At 35.0% G+C, this 19,636-nt stretch overlaps 1 protein-coding gene across 1 annotated transcript in view; it reads left to right on the top strand.

The window, feature by feature from the left end:
- Positions 1-15,872, top strand: part of LOC149805642 (uncharacterized) — a 236,030-nt gene extending 220,158 nt beyond the window's left edge. The window contains exons 18-19 of the mRNA XM_089934527.1: positions 4,832-4,983; positions 7,992-15,872. Of these exons, the coding sequence (XP_089790653.1) occupies positions 4,832-4,983; positions 7,992-8,206 (367 nt within the window). The 3' untranslated portion in view covers positions 8,207-15,872. The remainder of the gene's footprint in view (positions 1-4,831; positions 4,984-7,991) is intronic.
- The last annotated feature ends 3,764 nt before the right edge of the window (positions 15,873-19,636 follow it).

Raw genomic sequence — 19,636 nt, 5'->3', positions numbered from 1 at the left:
ATCAATCATACACCAAAATAAAGGGAATTAAAGGTTCTTTGAATTATACCTAAGATATACAAGGTCTTTTTTAAATAGATAGTATAACCAGTGAGGAAAGCCGGGGTAATTATTTTTCTTTAAAATTCTAACCCTATGCAAAATATGAAACTGTAGAGCACCACCTTAATATACCACCACACATGGACTGGTTCCATATCTCATAAAATAGTTTCCTGTAACCTAAATATTGTCCTTAGTTGGCTGTTCAGGCCATTTCATTTGGACATCATTACAAGTCTTCTGGTGAAAACTCCATGTCAGTATGACATCAGATATAATTGTGATAAGATTTCTAAGAAGGCTGCCATCATAGCCATATTGGATGTCACATCAGCTCCATTTTGAATATCATAAAACGTGTTTTAGTGAATACCCCATGTTGATATGACCATTCATTCAATAGGAGAAGTAATAACAAGATTTTCACCGCTCCGGTGGCTTAGTGGTTAGAGTGTCCGCCTTGGATGCGGGAGGTCGTGGGTTCGATCCCTGGCCAAGTCATACCCAAAGACTTACAAAAACGGTACTAACAGCTACCTCGCTTGGCGCTCAGCATTAAGAGGTTAGTGTTAGGACTGGTCGGCCCAGTGTCAGGATAATGTGACTGGGTGGGACATCATGCTACATGTCTGCGGCATGATGCCCCAGTGCTAGACATCACTATAAACTGCCACATTGCAGACATCGTAGCGATATGACTGAAAAATTGTTAGAGCTACGTTAAAAATCCAAATCACAAATAACAAGATTTTCAAGATGGTGGCTATATTGGATGTCACATTGGCATTTTTTTCATTTAGGATCAACTAGACATCATATGAAGTTGTTTAGCAAAAATCCTGTGTTGATGTAACTATCCATTCTGGAGGAGTAGCGATAAGATTTTAAAGGTGGTGGCCATATTGGATGTCAGATTGGCACCATTTTCATTTAGGACCAACTGAACATCATTAGAAATCTTTTAGGAAAAAGCCCCATATTGCTGTGACCATCTGTTAGGAGGCCATTGTGATGGCCATATTGGAAGTCTGAGCAGAACCATTCTTGTTTAAGACCAACTTGACCATGGAATTAAGTTTCAAGGCAATCCTCCAAGAAGTTTAGGATGGGAAGTGATAATAAACTTACACTAATGGATGATAGACAACATATGATCTCAAAAACTATTCTTGTTTTTGACCAACAGAGCTAATGATCTGTAATTATTTCCCTTTATTTGTCTCCTATTGTGAATGCACAGGTTCATTGTGTGCTTCCCCATGCAAACCAATGTAAATAAGGAGGATTCATTGCCATTCAGGTTAGCTTTTTGAATAAATGTGTTGACCAGAATAAATGCATTGTCAAGACAGTATTATTTTTATTGCGCACATATAATTCAGAAGAGTCGTAAAATAAAGACTTGCTCTAATATATGTATCACAAAACAGGTGTACATTGTTCGCCAGAACCTCTATTTCTGATTCTATCCTTCAGACTGTCAGGTTTACAAAGAACTAGATAATATTTACTTCTCGTTGTCCTGCCAGTTTTCACCTCTCCATGGCCAGTCGTCAGTCTGATATGATTGTCACTTCAAGTTAACATGTTTGTCTTTCAGGTGAAGGTTTGTAAACATCCAGTTATGATCAAATATGGAATATGTTAACAGCTTTCTAAACTAAGCTATTTTATTTACAGCTTTGTACAAGTATTGTTTACTGTTTTGCCACTTTATGGCTGGTTTGGGGTGCTTTCATTCCTGCTGTGCATGCCCATATTGAAATCATTTTCATATATCTCAATTAAAAGCATAAATAGGACTAGACAAGGCAGATTTTGAGTTATTCCCCTTCTGACTTTGCATATCATGTTGTCTCTGCACACTTATGCAAAAATTAATATATGTTGGAAATATTTGTTTTACATTTGTTTAGCTTTCCTATTGATAATATACTTTTAGATCGTCTGGTCATAGATCAGAAGAGCTTATGGGATGGTCTTTCATTCACCATCTGTTGTCCGATATCTGTGTGATCATTGGAACCATCTTGAAAATCGTGCTACTTCTTCTACATAGATGGTCAATTTTGCTGAATGGCTTCTTATGATTACTAGTTGGCTTTAAGTGAAAATGGTGCCGATCTGACATCGAATGTGCCCAAAAGAGCAGCCATCTTGAAAGTCTTATCACTACTTCTCCAAATGGTCTTTCCAACATGGGATTGTTGTACATGCCAGCCATTTTGCTTTTGGCATAATCATTATGCTTTATTTCACCTAATTATGTCTTATGCTCACCTGTATATGGATTATGCTTTTGGTACATAAAAAAATAAAAATAAAGCAAAAAGAAATTGTGTTTGTCATTTATATTATCATCTATTTAATTCCACTCATAAATTGGAGAATATTCTTATAAATATGACTGCTGCATAAGAATAGCATAATGTACTAGATGTCCATGATATACATGTGCTTTCTATATTTTCTATTTATGGCAACTGTATAGAACACATTCCCAAGAAAATAGATGGGTTTCGTCAATAGTGAACTTTTTCCCACAAATTCATTACATTGATAAGATGGTTAATTAACAAACCAGTCTGTACTCTTAAATAAAATGGTACCAGATATTAAATGAAATGCGACTTCAAGATTTGTCAGATCAAAAAAGGATAAAAGTTGAAATGAGTACTGAATATAAATAATTTGTCAGTATATTTCGTGTTTGTATTCCTGTTCTAACTTAACATGGATTTTCCCCATTTGTGAAAAGAATTTTGACAGCTGCAAACCCAGGTTAGTAGGAAAAGTAAACGTACATTTTTCATACAGTGTACTGTAGTTATGGCATGTAATATATAGATTATACTTTTTGTGCCCACATAAATCTTGGGGATTGGCATTTATGCATTTTCACCAAAAGTATTCCTATCTTGTCTAGTTGGACCTAAATGAAAATGGTACTAAACTGAGGTCCAATATGGCCACTAAAGTGACCATCTTGAAATCTTGTTATCACTACTGCTTCTGAATAGAAAGTCACATTGACATGTGTTTTTTCACCAGAAGATATATGATGTCCAGTTAGTCCTAAATGAAAATAAGTGCCCATGGTGGCTGAGTGTTCTTGCCTTTACATTTCACTCACACATCTCACTTTTGTTGGTGCGAGTTCAAGTCTCAGCACGACTATCTTAGGTATGTGAAAAAGCTAGCCAGTAGCTTACCATGGGTCAGTGGTTCTTCCTGTGTTCTTCATCCACAGTATATTCTGGCCACCATGTATAGTCCATCATGTGATGAAAAATGGCATTAAACCTCACCAAACCTAAATGAAATTGGTGCCAAGCTGATATCTAATTTAGCTGCTACAGTGACCAACTTCAAAATCTTATCACTACCACTTCTGAATGAATATTCATATCAAAACTGGAATGTCACCCATGATTTCTTAAAATGTTTTCTTAATTATAAATTATAATTGTGCTGATCTGACATCCAATACGTATCCATCTTTTGTAAATCTTATTTTCAGTACTCCTTTTAAATGAAAATGACTGAACCTCATTCTGGCCATTATGGTGGCTATGTTGAAGATATTACTATCTCTACTTCTTCCAAATGGCTGATTATATCAGCATGGGGTTTTCACAGAAAGACTTTTTGTGATGCCAGTTGTATATCCAATATGGCTGCCAGAATGTTTGTTGTGAAAATTTTGTTGTCAGTACTCCATCTTAATGGATGATCATTATGTTATGGAGTTTTTATCAAAAGACAATGTGTACTTTGTCCAGAATGAAAATGGTGCCAATCTGATATCAAATAAATGCATCACAGCAGCTAATTTGAAAATCTTGTTATCACTGAAGAAAATCAGAAAAGGTTTCAGCATGCGGCAGGTAAAAGGAAGAATAGGCCTTATCTGCATGGAAATTCTTTTTGCCCAGTATGCATCAGTTCTTTGAAGGGTTTTTTGTTTAAAAGTTGCTTTTTGAGCTACATGTAATTTTTATGGAGTATCAACTCTTTTCCTTGAAGGCAGTAGTGGGGTGGGGGTAGCACAGACCCAGGATTTTCTGACTCTAACAAGCAGTTTAATTTTGAGAGGGAGTGGGTGTACCTGGTAAGCACAAATCTGGTTGGTAAGATACAGTCAGACTCTGTCTTCAGCAGCCACCTCATGAAAGTGAAGATGGATGCCCAGTTGAGGTTTATTTATTTCTACAATAATTTGGTTCAGGTCCATCAAAAGGTGGATGTTTCCAACATGTAACTGCCTAATAGTGACAGCCTTCAAAGCACGTTTGACTGTTAAATATGTCATCTGTGATTCAAGTTTAATTGTATAAATGATCAACCATAATCAAATGGCCAGACTGAAAATGGCAATGTGCCTTAACAAATGGCTTAACTTAAAAGGTCAATGTGCCTTAATCATATAGCCTAACTTAAAATGGCAATGTGCCTTAATCAAATGGCCTAATTCAAAATGGCAATGTGAAGACATAGTCTCTTACAGCTTCTACTAGAAAGTTCATGATTGTACATAACTATAAAAAATTCTGTACTGTTTAAACATCAAGTTTCAAAATATTAACATCTCCATCATAATTTAGAGAATATATTCTTAAATCTGAGTTCATCGTTAGGTTTGATGCCATAAAACATAAATCCACTAGTCTTAATTAGACTTTACATGAAGACCACTCTTTAAAATTTATCTTCTTGTCCAAAGTCCACTTTGCAGTTGATTGTAATAATGCTTGCTTTGAAATTTAATAATGTGATTTACATATTGCAGGGAAAATGAAATGGTCGAGAATGGGATTCAGTCTCCTGTCAGTGACCTTGAAAATGACATTGGCAATGCTGAAATACCTGCATACAAATCAGCCAATCAGGAATTAGCAGGCATTCTCAGGAATTTACGGAAGATAGAACAGCACCTTAAAGGTATAAATTTGGAAGAAAAATGTTTAGAAAAAATGTATTAAATCTTGATTCTAAAATATTTATATAAGGAAAATATATCTGCCTGTTTTTTGTAATGTATTGTCTGTGTTAAAATTTGATGTACCTTAAGTGACCAATATTTAAGAACAAAGAGGAAATTATCAAACTTGAATCTGAGGGATATGAACTATTTACAGACACTCACACAGTAGAGTACTGTATCTAAAATATTGCTATCATGGGGTATTTGTTCAATATATGCCTAGAGGGATATTGTCAATTGATCTAAAGACACGCAGTGGATTAAGGTAGTTAAAACTAACACTAATATTGTTCAAAATGTGCCTAAGAGGGATATCAGCATTTGAATACAGGAAGTAAAGAGACAACCATTTGATGATTTTCAGGCTTGAGAAATTTTTTAAAACATTGTTAATGCCATAGCTACCTTGGTTTGATTTCTGTATCAATAATATACACACTGAGTGCATGACCTGTGTCATCTTTGTCAGATGTGTAATTTACCTATCTGTCACTTATATGGGAAGGCCAGCAAGTGTAATTTACCTGTGTCACTTACATGGGAAGGCCAACAAGTGTTAAATTTACCTATGTGTCACTTACATGGGAAGACCAACAAGTGTAATTTACCTAAGTGTCACTTATATGGGAAGGCCAACAAGTGTAATTTACCTATGTGTCACTTACATGGGAAGGCCAACAAGTGTAATTTACCTAAGTGACACTTACATGGGAAGGCCAACAAGTGTAATTTACCTAAGTGACACTTACATGGGAAGGCCAACAAGTGGTTATTATTTTCAAATCATTAATACATATAGGCATTAAACTGTAAATAAAATGTGGTATATGTCAGTTTTCTTATCATATATTTATTAGCCACAGAATTTTAACATCAAGAACATGGGTTCTAATTACAACTCAGAATGATCAAATCATCTATAGACAGTATGACTTAATGCAATGGGCTCCATGACCCCCTTAAAACAGGATCTGTGTTTTAATGAAGTAGTGAGGGAGTACTGTATGTTAGAAATTTAAATTTGATACTTAAAGTTCTTCAGTTTGCCAAATAAAATGAAAGAACTGAATGGGCAACATTTAAAGTCTAAAACAATGTTTAATTCACCTTATGGACTTTGTATTCTGTGCTTTTTATTTTCTTTCTTTTTCATGCGGTGCCCATTTACAGGGATTTCACAGTTGCAACAGACCACAATTTAAAGACCCAGTGACCAATGAAGAAACAATAGAACCCCTTCCTTACTCAATGAATTTACATACCAACAAGTGTCAGTTTTCAGCAAAACCTTGAAAATTGACACCAAGCTAAAGAAAATTAACAGCAAAAGAAAATTAACTGTTCTGTTTGCTTAAGTTATGCAGTCTTGGGATGGCCATAACATTAAACCTTGTTTTGATGCAGACCTGCCAACTCTTACGATTTTGCCTTAAATCTTATGAAAATCACCCTTAAAATATGGACTTATGGGAAACAAGCAAAAACTACAGAAAAATGATCGTTGCCGACAAATCCGGATAACTGGTTCATCCATGTTTAATTTGGATCTGGGTTTCAAATTAGAATTAGTGAAATTAGAGAACCAGGCTTAGTTTACAGCAGAACCCCAGATACTTTAAACTGCACCTATTTTTCATGCGAAGCACCTGCATGATCAAACTGTTGATTATATAATTTTCTTAAAATATCATCCAGAAAGTGACGGATGTTAAAGACAAAAGGGAAGATAAGCTTCTTAAAAAGTGTTGATAATCAACACAGAAGAATAAAAAGGAATATTCAGATTCTTGTGAGTAAAAGCTGGAAAGGACACAATTATGTTTATTGGAGATTACATGCCAATTTGAGTATGTCACGTGGTGGGAGATATGATTGCCGTCATCATGTGAAATGGAAAAAGAAATTCCAAGAATTACATCAAGCTGAGAGATAGTAACAAGCCATTGAGTTGCATAGGGCTTGGAACTAAAGTTTATGCAACTGTACTAGTGGTAAATAAAGTCTACACGTACTTTGCAACATTTTCAGTTGAACATAATGTTTATCATCGCTGTGTCAAACTTTTAATTACATTTTCCAGCTTTACAGTGGCATTTATTGATATTTTATTACGCCTTACTGAAAACTGGTCAATCTTACGGAAAAAAATCAACTGCCTTACTGAGACTGACTCATCAGGGTTGGCAGGTCTGTTTAAGGGAGATTCTGACTTACAGTGATAAAGTTAACATAATGAAACTGGAACAACATTTTGTAACATTTCCTCTGTATTCAATTTAATATGTTAAATTGCCTGTGATAGCTCACTGATTTCATTTATTTTCATGGACATTCATTTTTGTGATTTCTTGCAAAACATGACACATTGATGAGTATTCGAGGAAAGGGTTCCTATTGTCTTCACAGCTGGATTATTGTTTATTTGGGCTTTAAAGTTGTACAACCACAAAATCCACCAAAAAAGATACCAATTAAAAATGAATTAACAGTATTGAACTTCATAACTGAACGTCTCTTATTGTGTCTATTTTTAAACATTACCATTTGATGATCATATTATACATGTATGTATCATCGTGAATTATTATTTATGCACCTTGTGTTATTCTTGCTTGTTTATTTTTTAGGAGCCATTGTGACTCAATGGTCCGCATGTTGTACTTTGACTGAATATGTCTGGGTTTGAATCCAACCATTGAATCAGACTAGTTTGGCTACTATAGTGTGTCCTTGGGCAAGGGACATTACTCCAGTAGTTTATATAACCTACTTGTGTTGCTGTGCCATAAAAAGGCTAAACCAAACAATATTTCACTCCATTTGGGCTTTGTGTTTAGATCAGTTTTTCCATTATTTTGGAACATTCATGATACATCAACATAATTCTAGTTTTCAATTAATTAATATGTAGGCTTTAAGTTATACTAATAATGGTGCTGTCACATCATATTAATTATTCTTCCAGTTATGAATAGAGTCTTGTTCCCTGATGATGACCCTAGTCCAGAAAGCACAAGGCTGAACAAGGAAAAGAGTCAGTACCTACAGGAGATAGAAAGGATTCGTAGTGAACTGGCAGGATTCCAGCCCATCGATACACCACGTACTGATGGCAGTCAAGATGAGAATGCTTCCATCGAGTCAGACTGTGAGGAACTAACTCAAGCGGAGTATTATTGATGGATTGATTTTACATTTTGTATGGACTGCTGTCAGTAGTTCCTGGTTGCATGAATTAAGATGTCCTAATCCCCTGGACTAATTTGCTGGTTCCATGAAATACTACCATTGTGAATCCTTACTGCTAGGTTTGTCCCTTGGACTGTAATTTACATGGTTGCATGGTTGTACTTGTGAAATCGAGCAAAAAAGATGTGATAGATCCATGGGCTGTGATTCCTTGTGCCCATGGACTCAGCAATGGATTTGTGAAGATATACTAGTCCCTTGAACTGTAACTTGCAGGGTACAATGGATCCATACAGATATGCTTTTAGACTGGACTATAAATAGCTCATCAATTGAATAAATGTAATGAATCCAGTCTGTTGTTCTGTTGGACAACACTTTGGGACCTGTTGACAATACTGATGGATTCAAAGTGCTGACTACTTTATAAGTGTATTGGTGTCATGGATGTCTTAAATCCTTATTAGACACAAGGATTCAACAACTTTCTCATGAGTATAAACCTAAATCTATGCCTACAGATCAGAGTACATGCTCTTTTCTTAATGTCATAATTACAGTAAACAGATCAGAGTAATATATGCTCTTTACTTGAAGTCATGAGTACACTAAAAACTCAGAGTGATACATGCTCTTTACTTGAAGTCATGAGTACACTAAACAGATCAGATTAATATATGCTCTATACTTGAACTCACAAGTACAGTAACAATGTAGTTGATCTGTAGTGCCAGGACTTTACATTACTATACATCCACTAGCCTGAGGCTAGTCATTTTCCTACGAGTGATTTTCATAATTCAATAGCTCAGTGGTTAATAAAGTTTCAGTTGTCTCCCGTCTGTGTTGACAGGAAGGACTAGTGACCATTCAGCTGGACTAGTTAAGTTTTCAATCTAATTGTCATTCTAGCTACAAAGAAATTAATGTTAAATGATAGGCCTTAATGCATTAATGTTAAATGATAAGCCTCAGTGCATTCATGTTAAATGATATGCCTCAGTGCATTAATGTTAAATGATAGGCCTCAGTGCATTAAAGTTAAATGATAGGCCTCATTGCATTAATGTTTTATGATAGGCCTCAGTGCATTCATGTTAAATGATATGCCTCAGTGCATTAATGTTAAATGATAGGCCTCAGTGCATTAAAGTTAAATGATAGGCCTCATTGCATTAATGTTTTATGATAGGCCTCAGTGCATTAATGTTAAATGATAGGCCTCAGTGCATTAATTGACAACAGATCAGAATGTATGGCCATTGCTTAAAGTCAGCAGCATAGTCCCATATCTGCAGCACATTAGTTGACAACAGATCTGTTCACAGCATGCATTATACACGAGTAGATACAAAGATGCTGCCGGTCTGCACTTTATAAACCAATGGGAAATGGATTACACAAATTATCTCTGGTTAACAGTTTGTTGTACTCATTGGGCAAATTTCTTTTGTTTTAATTCAGAATACATTTTTATCAGTTCATTATATTTGTCTTTTTGTCCATGTTATCAATCTCTGTGTAGGTAGATGCAGTGTCTGAATGCAAGCACTTGTATGATCTGTTGTTAGTGTGATTTAAGCAGAAACTAGTGAGGGGTTCCAATTGAATAGTCTCATTCAGGGATGTTGCAAATTTATCCATTTATCATCTGCACAAAATGACATGAGTGAAAAGGATCAGATGGTCTGACACCAATCAAACAAAGGCACAGAAAGCAACAATGCAGAGTTTGGCCAGCACCTCTGCATCTTGGCATGGAAGGAGTAATGGTGGCTGCAGAAAGCACATCCACACACCCAACCTTGGCTACCCATTATCCCCATCCCCTGTTTTTGGAGGAAGATACATTCTCCCCATCACAAGGAAATTTCTTGCAACATCTCTGGAAGATGAGCTATGATTGAAACCAGTCTCAATTTCAACATTATGTTGGAGACCAATATAGTTGTTATGTACTCAACCTCCTGTAAACACAAAGCCTATAATTGTTGAAATATTTAAAAGATTTTGCAAATGTAACTTTGAGAGTATAGATGATGGGTGGAAATATTGGTGCTTGTATTTGCCCCAGAGTTGGTAATTTGTTTGCATAATTTTTACCTTTGTAAACACAAGTAATCCAAACCTCTTTCATGATGATTATTATCTTTTGCATTCTCAGAGGTAGAAAAAAGTGCTGCTAATTTTGAATGGAATGAAGAAAAAATGAGAAACAGTTTATGATTGTTGATGGGAATGCTGTTGATATGTTTGCTTTTGTAATTCCTGATTTGTTATTTAAGAATTGGACAGCGGGTAATATATATATATCATCTGTTGTAACTGTCATTGTGACTGGCACAAAGATTTTTATCCAGAATATTACTACTTTTAGTAAGAATGTAAAAAGGGACTTTTCATTAAGAGAATGAAGTCATAGAGACACCATGGCCATGTATTTTATTATAGATATGTATATGGATAAAGATTTACCCATTTTATTGATGTTATCTTTGTAATGAACATAAGCATAGTTGGTATCTCAAGAACAATTATATGGAACTGTTACATTTGTATCTTTAGCTGGGCATTAAACTTTCTCTGTACTAACTAAATGTTAAGATTGTCCAATTTTTGTCATTGATGAGAGCCTCTTGAACAAATCTCTTGTTTTGACTCAAAACTGTACATTGCTCAGAATAGATACTCTTCTTACATTTTCAGTGCATATGTCATGGTATTGTTTTCAAGATATGTGTATGTGTATATATATATATATATATATATATATATATATATATATATATATATATATATGTGTATGTATGTATATGTATGTATATGCTTATCATTTTTTGGGGGTCACTATAAATCAGAAAAGAACGTATTGATTACATGTGAAGAGTAAATTGCTGTAATGAAGTCAGTAGTTCCTTCACTTCCACTTTGTATTTGTGTGTTTAACTATGTTTCATATATCGTATAACAAGTAATTTTTTTCAGTAATCTAATTTAAGCTTATTTTTTAGCTCTACTGGTCACAGACCAGAAAAGTTTATGGGATGGTCTTTCAAAAGTCATCCATCTGTTAGCACAAGTTTATTATCACTATTCCTCCTAAACTCCTTGGTAGATGGCCATGAGACTTTACACAGGCATTCATCCCATGGTCTAGGCCATTCTAAGTAAAAATGGTCATATCACTAGACTGAGAAGTTAAAAGTAAGAAATGTTCCTAACTTAACTTCCTGCAATTTTTTTCTCACCTAGTCAAACATCAGTCCTTTCAGGGGACTCTAGCTGAAAAGCATTATTTGAGTTTCTGCAAAGTATAAGCCACATTCAGGTATCACAGTTCTTGTGCCAAAGGCTTCACTGTTAAGGTTTTTGGGAAGTGATTTATAATTGGGAAGCATTATAGCATAGCAGGCAAGACACAGCAAAAATCCTTGATACATTTAGTTTCTTATATGTATTATTAGAGCCCCACTTGATGACATCAGAAAAGCCCTATAGTAGCCATGTCCATCAATCTATGTATGAAAAATTTGGTTTCCACATATCTTTAAGGGGATTATTGCCATTTAACTAAATTATGCAGCTTAATGTTCTCACAAACTTGAATAAGTTTGATTTTCTGTCATGGGGGCCCCGAGTGGCCGAGTGGTCTAAAGCGCTCTCCGTTATGGATCACTGCCATCTCACCTCTGTCTGCGGCAGTTCGAGTCTAGGATTCAGCCAATGTGGGTATGTGAGAAAGCTTGCCAGTAGCTTCTCGTGGGTCGGTGGTTCTTTCCGGGGTTTTCCCAGGTTCTTCCTCCACCATTAATACTGGCCGCCATGTATAGCCTATCGTGTGCTGACAAATGGCGTTAAGCCCCAAAACAACAACAACAAAAATTTTCTGTCATCGGTTATGAGAGTTATTGCCCCTGGATGCCCAACCTGCCAACTTTGCATTGCATAACTTTACCTATATGCTCTGGTTTCTGCATTTTAAGTTTGCCAAAGATTTTGGATTTCAACCAAAGTGGCATTAGTTTTATGTTGATAGACCTTGAATGAGTTTAATTTCTAGCGTTTCCTGACAGGAGTTGTGTCCCCAGATTGCCTATCCTCCAGACTTTGTTCCCACATCATTACTTTTCCAGGGTTTTTTGGATTTCAGCAAAATGAGGCATGTAGTTATATATTCATGAGACCTTAAACAAATCCAAGTTGCAGTCTTCCACAGCATCATTTGCAAGAGTTATGGCCCCTAATTTTCCATCCTCCTAACTGTGATTTCTGCAAAATAGCTTTGTTGAGGATTTTTGGATTTCATCCAAATTTAACATGTACCTGTGTACTGATTAGACCTTTATTGTTACATTTCTGTCAATTTCTTGCATCATTTACAAGAGTTGTGGCCCCCTGATTGACCACCTGACTTTGGATTTTTGCAGCATTACTTTACCAAGGTTTGTTGTGATGCTTCTTTTTATTGATGAGACCTTAAATAAGTTCGGCTTCAAGCAGTCCACAGTTAAAAGAGCAATGATCCCTAACTACCTATCCTCCTGACTTCAGTGTTATGCAACATAACTTTGACCAAGACTTTTGGAATTTCAACCAAATTTGGCGTGCTGCTTTATATTAATGAGATTTTGAATTACTTGGATTTCTAGCATTCTGTATCATTATTAAGAAAAGTTTGTGATCCCCAAATTCTCATTATTCTAAATTTGTTTCTAAATACAAGTTCATCTATTTAAATTACTTGGGGTGGGGGGGCCCTCTGATATATTTATTGCAAACAGCTCTGGTTTATGTTAAAGACATCAAGTCTTCTGGGTAGCCTCCAATTAATGTCATGTCATCCATATTTTTCATTCATATTTTAATATATATTGATCCATATACTATTACTGTGAATTTTTGGCAAGAACAATGTGAATGTCAGAGCCAAGTGAGAAAGAAAAAGAACTTAAATGGCAAATTTCTCGAGTCACTTGTAAAGAAATAATTTTTAATTGGTATTTTGAGGAGTTTTATCACATAGACATATCAGTAGGAACTAATATCAATCTGAGCTATCAAAGAAGTATGAAGTTGCAATAACATATGAATTGGAAATGTTACAGTGGTTATTTAATATTTATAGGTTATTAATGTCAGACTTGTATTACTTTTGATACCAGTCTCATATAAGCAAGCGCTTGAGTAAACATTCTGCATTTTCAGCCTTAGTATATGTTTCCAAAAAAATTATAAAAAGATTTTTTTCCAGATTTTCCTTTGTTTGATGCCAGTAAAGATTTTAAAATATACTTTACTTATAGATTGAATTGCGGGGCCACAAGTGGCTGAGTGGTCAAATGCACTCACTGTTCTGGATCACTTTTGTCTCACCTCTATCTGCGTGGGTCTAAGTCTCAGGCTCAGCTAACATGGGTATGTGAGAAAGCTTGCCAGTAGCTTCTCATGGATCGGTGGTTCTTCCCAGGGTTTTCCAGGGTTCTTCCTCCACCAGTTATACTGGCTGCCATGTATAGCCTATCTTGTGCTGAAAAATGGCATTAAACCCTACAACAACAACAACAGCAACAAGAAATTGCAGTGATCTTACTCATTTTTTTTCCAACAGTGAGAATTATCTTCCTCAGAAATTAATTTTTCTTTCATGTGAACAAATTAACATCTTGCCCTTAAAAATGGATAAACTAAGATTTTATCCCAGAGTTTTAATGACAAAAAATTAATATCAAGATATGTAGATATCAGTCATTTGTATTTCATACATTTTTTTTAAATTTGTTGGTCAATCACTTGGGGTATTCATACATCTTTATGAACAACAAAAGTGATCTACAAAACCAGATCAAAGTATATTGCCATTTTCTGTCAAAAATATTTAAAAACTGCAATGTGTTAAATTTTTACCATTTTTGTCAGCGCTTTGCTTGATATACTTTTATAATTGCTTTACCTGTGATATTCCCTTATTTAATGTACTTATCATAACAATATCAGGACATTTTTTAAATGTAAATGAGTTGATGTTTTACCTTTTCAATGTATACAGTGGCATATTCATGGCTTTATCATGAGAGTATATTAGATGTTTGCATATATATGCAAATGTTTCTATAATCTTGTGCACTGGATGCATTGAGCTGTGTATTTTTATGCATTTGGCCCTTTTGCTCTATTCTTGTGTTAGAGTTCTTGTCTGTTTACCTGTTCCATTAGAAAAAATTTGTCCTCTTCCAAGTGTCATATTCAGTGTAATCTCTTTACTGTAAATTTAAAATTTAGTCGGGACAATTTCTTAATGTTAAAATTTATCATCACATCACATGCACACACCAAAGATAGGTTCCCATTAAAGGCCCAGGGATGTAGAATAAACCCAATGCACCCTCTTGTATGTTATAAACAGAGCATAATGGATCACCGCAGTTAAGTTACCATAGTGCAGTGTGGGTATGTGAGAAAGCTTGCCAGTAGCTTCTCATGGGTCGGTGGTTCTTCCCGGGGTTTTCCAGGGTTCTTCCTCCACCAATAATACTGGCTGCCATGTATAGCCTATCGTGTGCTGAAAAATGGCATTAAACCCCACAACAAAAACAACAACTACTATAGTGTGTTCAAGACCTGGTGCTTTACTTGTCTCGGCACTAAATGACCTTCTGTTGTTGTGCCATAAAACACCAGAAACGTTGAAAGCTTCTAAAAGCTCTCTTCAGTTATGTGGAAAGCTTTTCACCTTGAAGGTGCATTCTTTATCCCAACATGGTTGTGTAATAAAAACCATGTGTAAGATCTGTTGATGAGCTTGATGTTACCCTCAAAGTTGAAGTGAAAGGAGCCACCAGGCATACTACATACTATATTCTAGTTTGGCTTTAATATCCAATTCCAGTTTTGACCAAAGATGGGGTGTGTGCTTTTAAAGCATGTACATCATATACAGTTTCATAGGAGGCCCTTTTCAAAGTACCTAATACGCTGCTTTAATGACCGCTTCATCAGCCTCTTTATTTTTTCAGTGTTATATATTTTTACAACTAATTTTAAGAAACTATTCCCATCAAATTCGAATTATCTATTCAGTTTTGTTTTTGTCATATAACAAACACCTTCACAGAAAATTCTGATTATAAAGACTTTTTTCTATTAGTGGCTACCTAACATTTAGGTTATGATTGTCAACATTGTTCTATATTTAATCAAACAGTTTTTCATGAATGTGTTTGTAAATTTGTATGCAGTATTCTTGTGGATGTTGGTGACTAATATGTAAAGAAAAGCTTCAATAAATAGATGTTTATAGATAACAAATAACCTATCAGTGTATAATTGTAGCTTGCCTTTTTTGGTTTTAAAAGTAAGAATTTCCCAATGGTTTCAGAGCTTGATGTTCAAGATGAATATAGTGTTCATGATAAACACAGCCATAGGACCATATTTCTGTGATAAAGATACGTTATTCTGTATATTTTGAATGAAATACAATGGAACAAAAGATCATTTTGCTTTTTATTGTTAAAATTTTAATTTCCATTTTAGTTGTTTCACACTACTCAAGTTTGCTTAAAGCAAAAATAAAATGATGTCAAACTTTTGTGAGGTTTGTTACTTTTATGTTTTTACGTTGGTAAGATGTAGAATAAAGATGGTCATTTTTAATTCATTCATTTTCATGGCTGTTGATTTCATCAGTTCTTGTTTCTACACATTAGTAAAATGAAACTAATGATTCCAATGAATGGACACTATTCCTTGGGCTTTTTATCTTTTGTGGGCTCTTTCAACCACAAAATCCACAGAAAAGTTTACCCATTATTCTGATAAATTAGCCTTCAAGCCTATATTGATACTGACGGACATTTGGGGAGCCTGATGTCACCTGTTCATCTATCCAGGACACATCAGTTTATAGTTTAGACACTTGCCTGTATTTGGTAATAGCGACATGTAGCCACAATAATCAAAATGGCGGCAGGACATAGAGTTGTGTTATTCCACATGGATTTACAAAGTGTAAGACAAAGAATTTGATCTGAAAATATTCTGTACATATTGCAAAAAGAACGTTATAACTGACGGTAGCTTAAGAGAACTGAAAAATACCAGTGTGTAAAATGAACACTCAGTCTGGTGTATTGTGGACAAACTGTCTGCCGATGTTCCTAGATTATACGGATAGGTGACAGCAGACCTTCAAGTGGTCCATAAGTATCAACACAGGATTGGGGAGGGGGGTTTCTTGGACTGGGGGATGGAGAGTGATTTCACAGTAGGTTTTTTTAAAACTTTTTGCATATATATGTATAATATTTAATGAAACTTCAGTAAAATCATGTTACAGTGGGCCAGTTAAACGTAATGTTCCACAAATGTAAAGGTCAAAATTGTGAAATCTTCAGGAAGAAAAGCTCTTACAAATAAATGTAAATAAGGTAGTCCAGCAAGGTAAAAGTAAAAATTGTAATATTCTTTGCAAGATACACAAATAACACCTATGATTAAAAAAAGGAAAATGTACGATCCGTAAAAGTACAGGAACAAACTTTATCACAAAAAACTGCACCCCTCCTGAAATGCCAAGGCCTTCTAAGTTAGTTCAATCAGAATACAATTGTTAAACTGTTACTACACTGGTCACAAACAAAGTACCAAAAAGAAGAAAAACCAACAAGTTTTGTAAAATTTGACAAATAATTTAATTATCAAAGTTATTAATGAAATGTGAAAGGAACTTAACAGTATTATAAAGTGAATTCAAAATAATCCTGATATAGTTTTATAAAAGCCCAGATAAATGAAACATTCTGTACAGAAATCTACTGGTCTGCCAAGAATCATGACCATGCCTAATGACATCACAGTAATAATCGCTATACAACTAGAGATGACATCTCTTCGAGAATTTTTATTTCATTAGAGCTGTAACAGAGTGGAACAGTAAGAAAGAGTGACAGATATTTAAGTGTTGGGGAGATATTTAACAATGGCTATTCCCACCACCACCACTTCCTCATTGGAGATCACACACATACACAAAATCCTGGCAGCATCCCTGCAGAGGAGATGACTTGATTATTCAATTTTATTGGTCTCTGGTTATCCCATGGTATTTCTGTTACTTGAACATTATCTTACAGTGTGTCCATTCAGCATAGTCGAAAAAGGCTTACAACCATTGAGAGTTGTTCAAGGACTCACATTACTACAGATGTGAAAGAACGAGAACCATACTATAAATCAGTGAAGATAAAATAGAGTATATATGTGTTTGACTGTCCCTGATTAGTTGATAATGGAATTAAGATTTTAGTAAAAACAATCTTTTGAGAGCTTGTCCTACTTGTAACAGAAAAAAGTGAGGGACATTGTTTTATTAACATAATTTCCATCCCTTTACAGACCCGAGTTTGGACGACTCATTACTGAAATCAGCAGCTGACTCTTTGGTGCAGTATTGAAAGCACACATTTCAAATTTATATAGATCCAGAAAATGGTGCGGCAGTTGTGGGTTTTTTTCTTCACAAAAGCTGTCATCATAGATGTGTCTATACTGATATAAATTTGATCATGAGCACTCAAAATTTTAAGTTACTGAATTTTAATATCGTGGTGTTTGCACAAATTTACAGTGGGAACTGAATTAGTGCAGAGTCCTGAACTCTTGAGTTTTGTGCAGAAATATGGAATCCAAGCAGAATACATCCAGAAATGTAGAGGTTTTCAATCTTGGATTTAGTCTCCCCATTGTGTTTCACACTGATATGCATATTCACAGAACATTTGTATAGTAGTAGGAAAAGTAAGTGAGAAATTTAGATACATATCATAAGACAAACAGTATGTGGGGGGAGAAGATCATAAGAACAGGCTGGAATGGAGAAGTATAATAAAAACAATAATCAGTTCAAGTGTGCCTCTTTTTTTTATGTGTGCGACATTATTTTCTTAGCTTCAGTAAGAAATTTCATCAAAAGACAATAAAGGGTGCACAGTTAACTAAACCAATATGAATTTAGCTACTTAAAAGCTGAATCAAATTGATTTTCACCTTCTGGTATGTTTCTGTCCATTCTGGTGATATGTCCACTGAATCAGTATGGTTGGAAAAAATATTTGGCAAATTTTTAAAAATTAAAAATCTTTTGGCAGATTATGATTATACTCTACTTCTGCCCGAGAGATGTGAATAATTTTATTTCTTGGTTTGTTGATTGTGGTTGTTGCTCAATTCAAATGCATCATTGAAAAACATTGATGCATTCTCATACTTTGTTACAAATATTTATTACAGATGCATATCATCAGATATTGGGAATATACATGTAGCTTGAATAAGTTTTAACAGTTCTAGTTGGAACAATGAACATTGTTAAGAGAAAATTTAAGTGAGCTAAAATGTAAACTTTTTGGCAGTGTGTGATGCAGGATTGCTCAAGACTTTTCCATCTCATATGCTCACCATGAAAACTCCATTTGCACCAACTGATGATGACTTTTAGGTAACTGTCAGAAATGCATAATTGACGATATTCTAAGGTCTACAAAAATTACTTGAATCAAAAGTTATAAACTCACAGCTGTGGCAAAAATGATTGACTAGTACCTTTGCTGCTGTTGCCACAGTTGATTAGTTGGTTGATTCAGTGTAGTTTGATTTGGGTTTTTTTGGTGATTTTTTTCCAATATATTAGGTGGAGGAAGAACCCCGAAAGACCACCAACCTAAATTGGTTGATGTGTGACACAAACTCACTCTGTGAGATGTTTAAGTGATATAAAAGCAAGCATCTTAGTACATTTGGGCACCTGGAGCCTCTGTTGATCTGACATTTATCTCCAACAGCTTAAGTCATTTAGACATGAGATCTCGAGGTTTCAGTAGATCATTATAGCCTTTACACCATTTTCAGATGAAGAGAATCTTTATATGGCAGCCAGTTTTACTGCTGAAGAAAATCCAAGCCCTTTTGAGACACCAAACACCAATTATGTAGAACCACTGACCTTCCACAAGCAACTGGCAACATTCTCATTTACACATTGGAGGCAAGTAATCACATGACAAGCATCTTGTACCACTGCCATGGAAGCCCCTTAGATCTGTATCACAAGACAAGCATCTTATACCACTCTGCAATGAAAGCCCCTCAGGCCATAGGTATAAGTCTCATATGAAAGACTAGAAGTGGGAGATAGAACCTGTGACAACTGGATTGAAAGTGCAGAATGTTACTGCTATGCCATCAGTGATGATTATGATGCTGTTGACAATACAGTTAACTGCAATGACACTGATTTTATGAGTGCTCTGGGAAAAATGATTCCTTGACTTTCGTCCATATTTTTAAATCTATGATATAAAAATGTTTTACTTGCTATATTTTTTTATAACTTTATATTAGTCTTGCAAAAAGGCGTAAAAATAA

Source organism: Sinohyriopsis cumingii, chromosome 2 (assembly GCF_028554795.1).
Source record: "Sinohyriopsis cumingii isolate HCF-2022 chromosome 2, ASM2855479v2, whole genome shotgun sequence".
Lineage (NCBI taxonomy): Eukaryota > Metazoa > Mollusca > Bivalvia > Unionida > Unionidae > Sinohyriopsis > Sinohyriopsis cumingii.
Note: the sequence above shows the minus strand (reverse complement) of the source record. Positions and strands in the feature narration are given on the sequence as shown.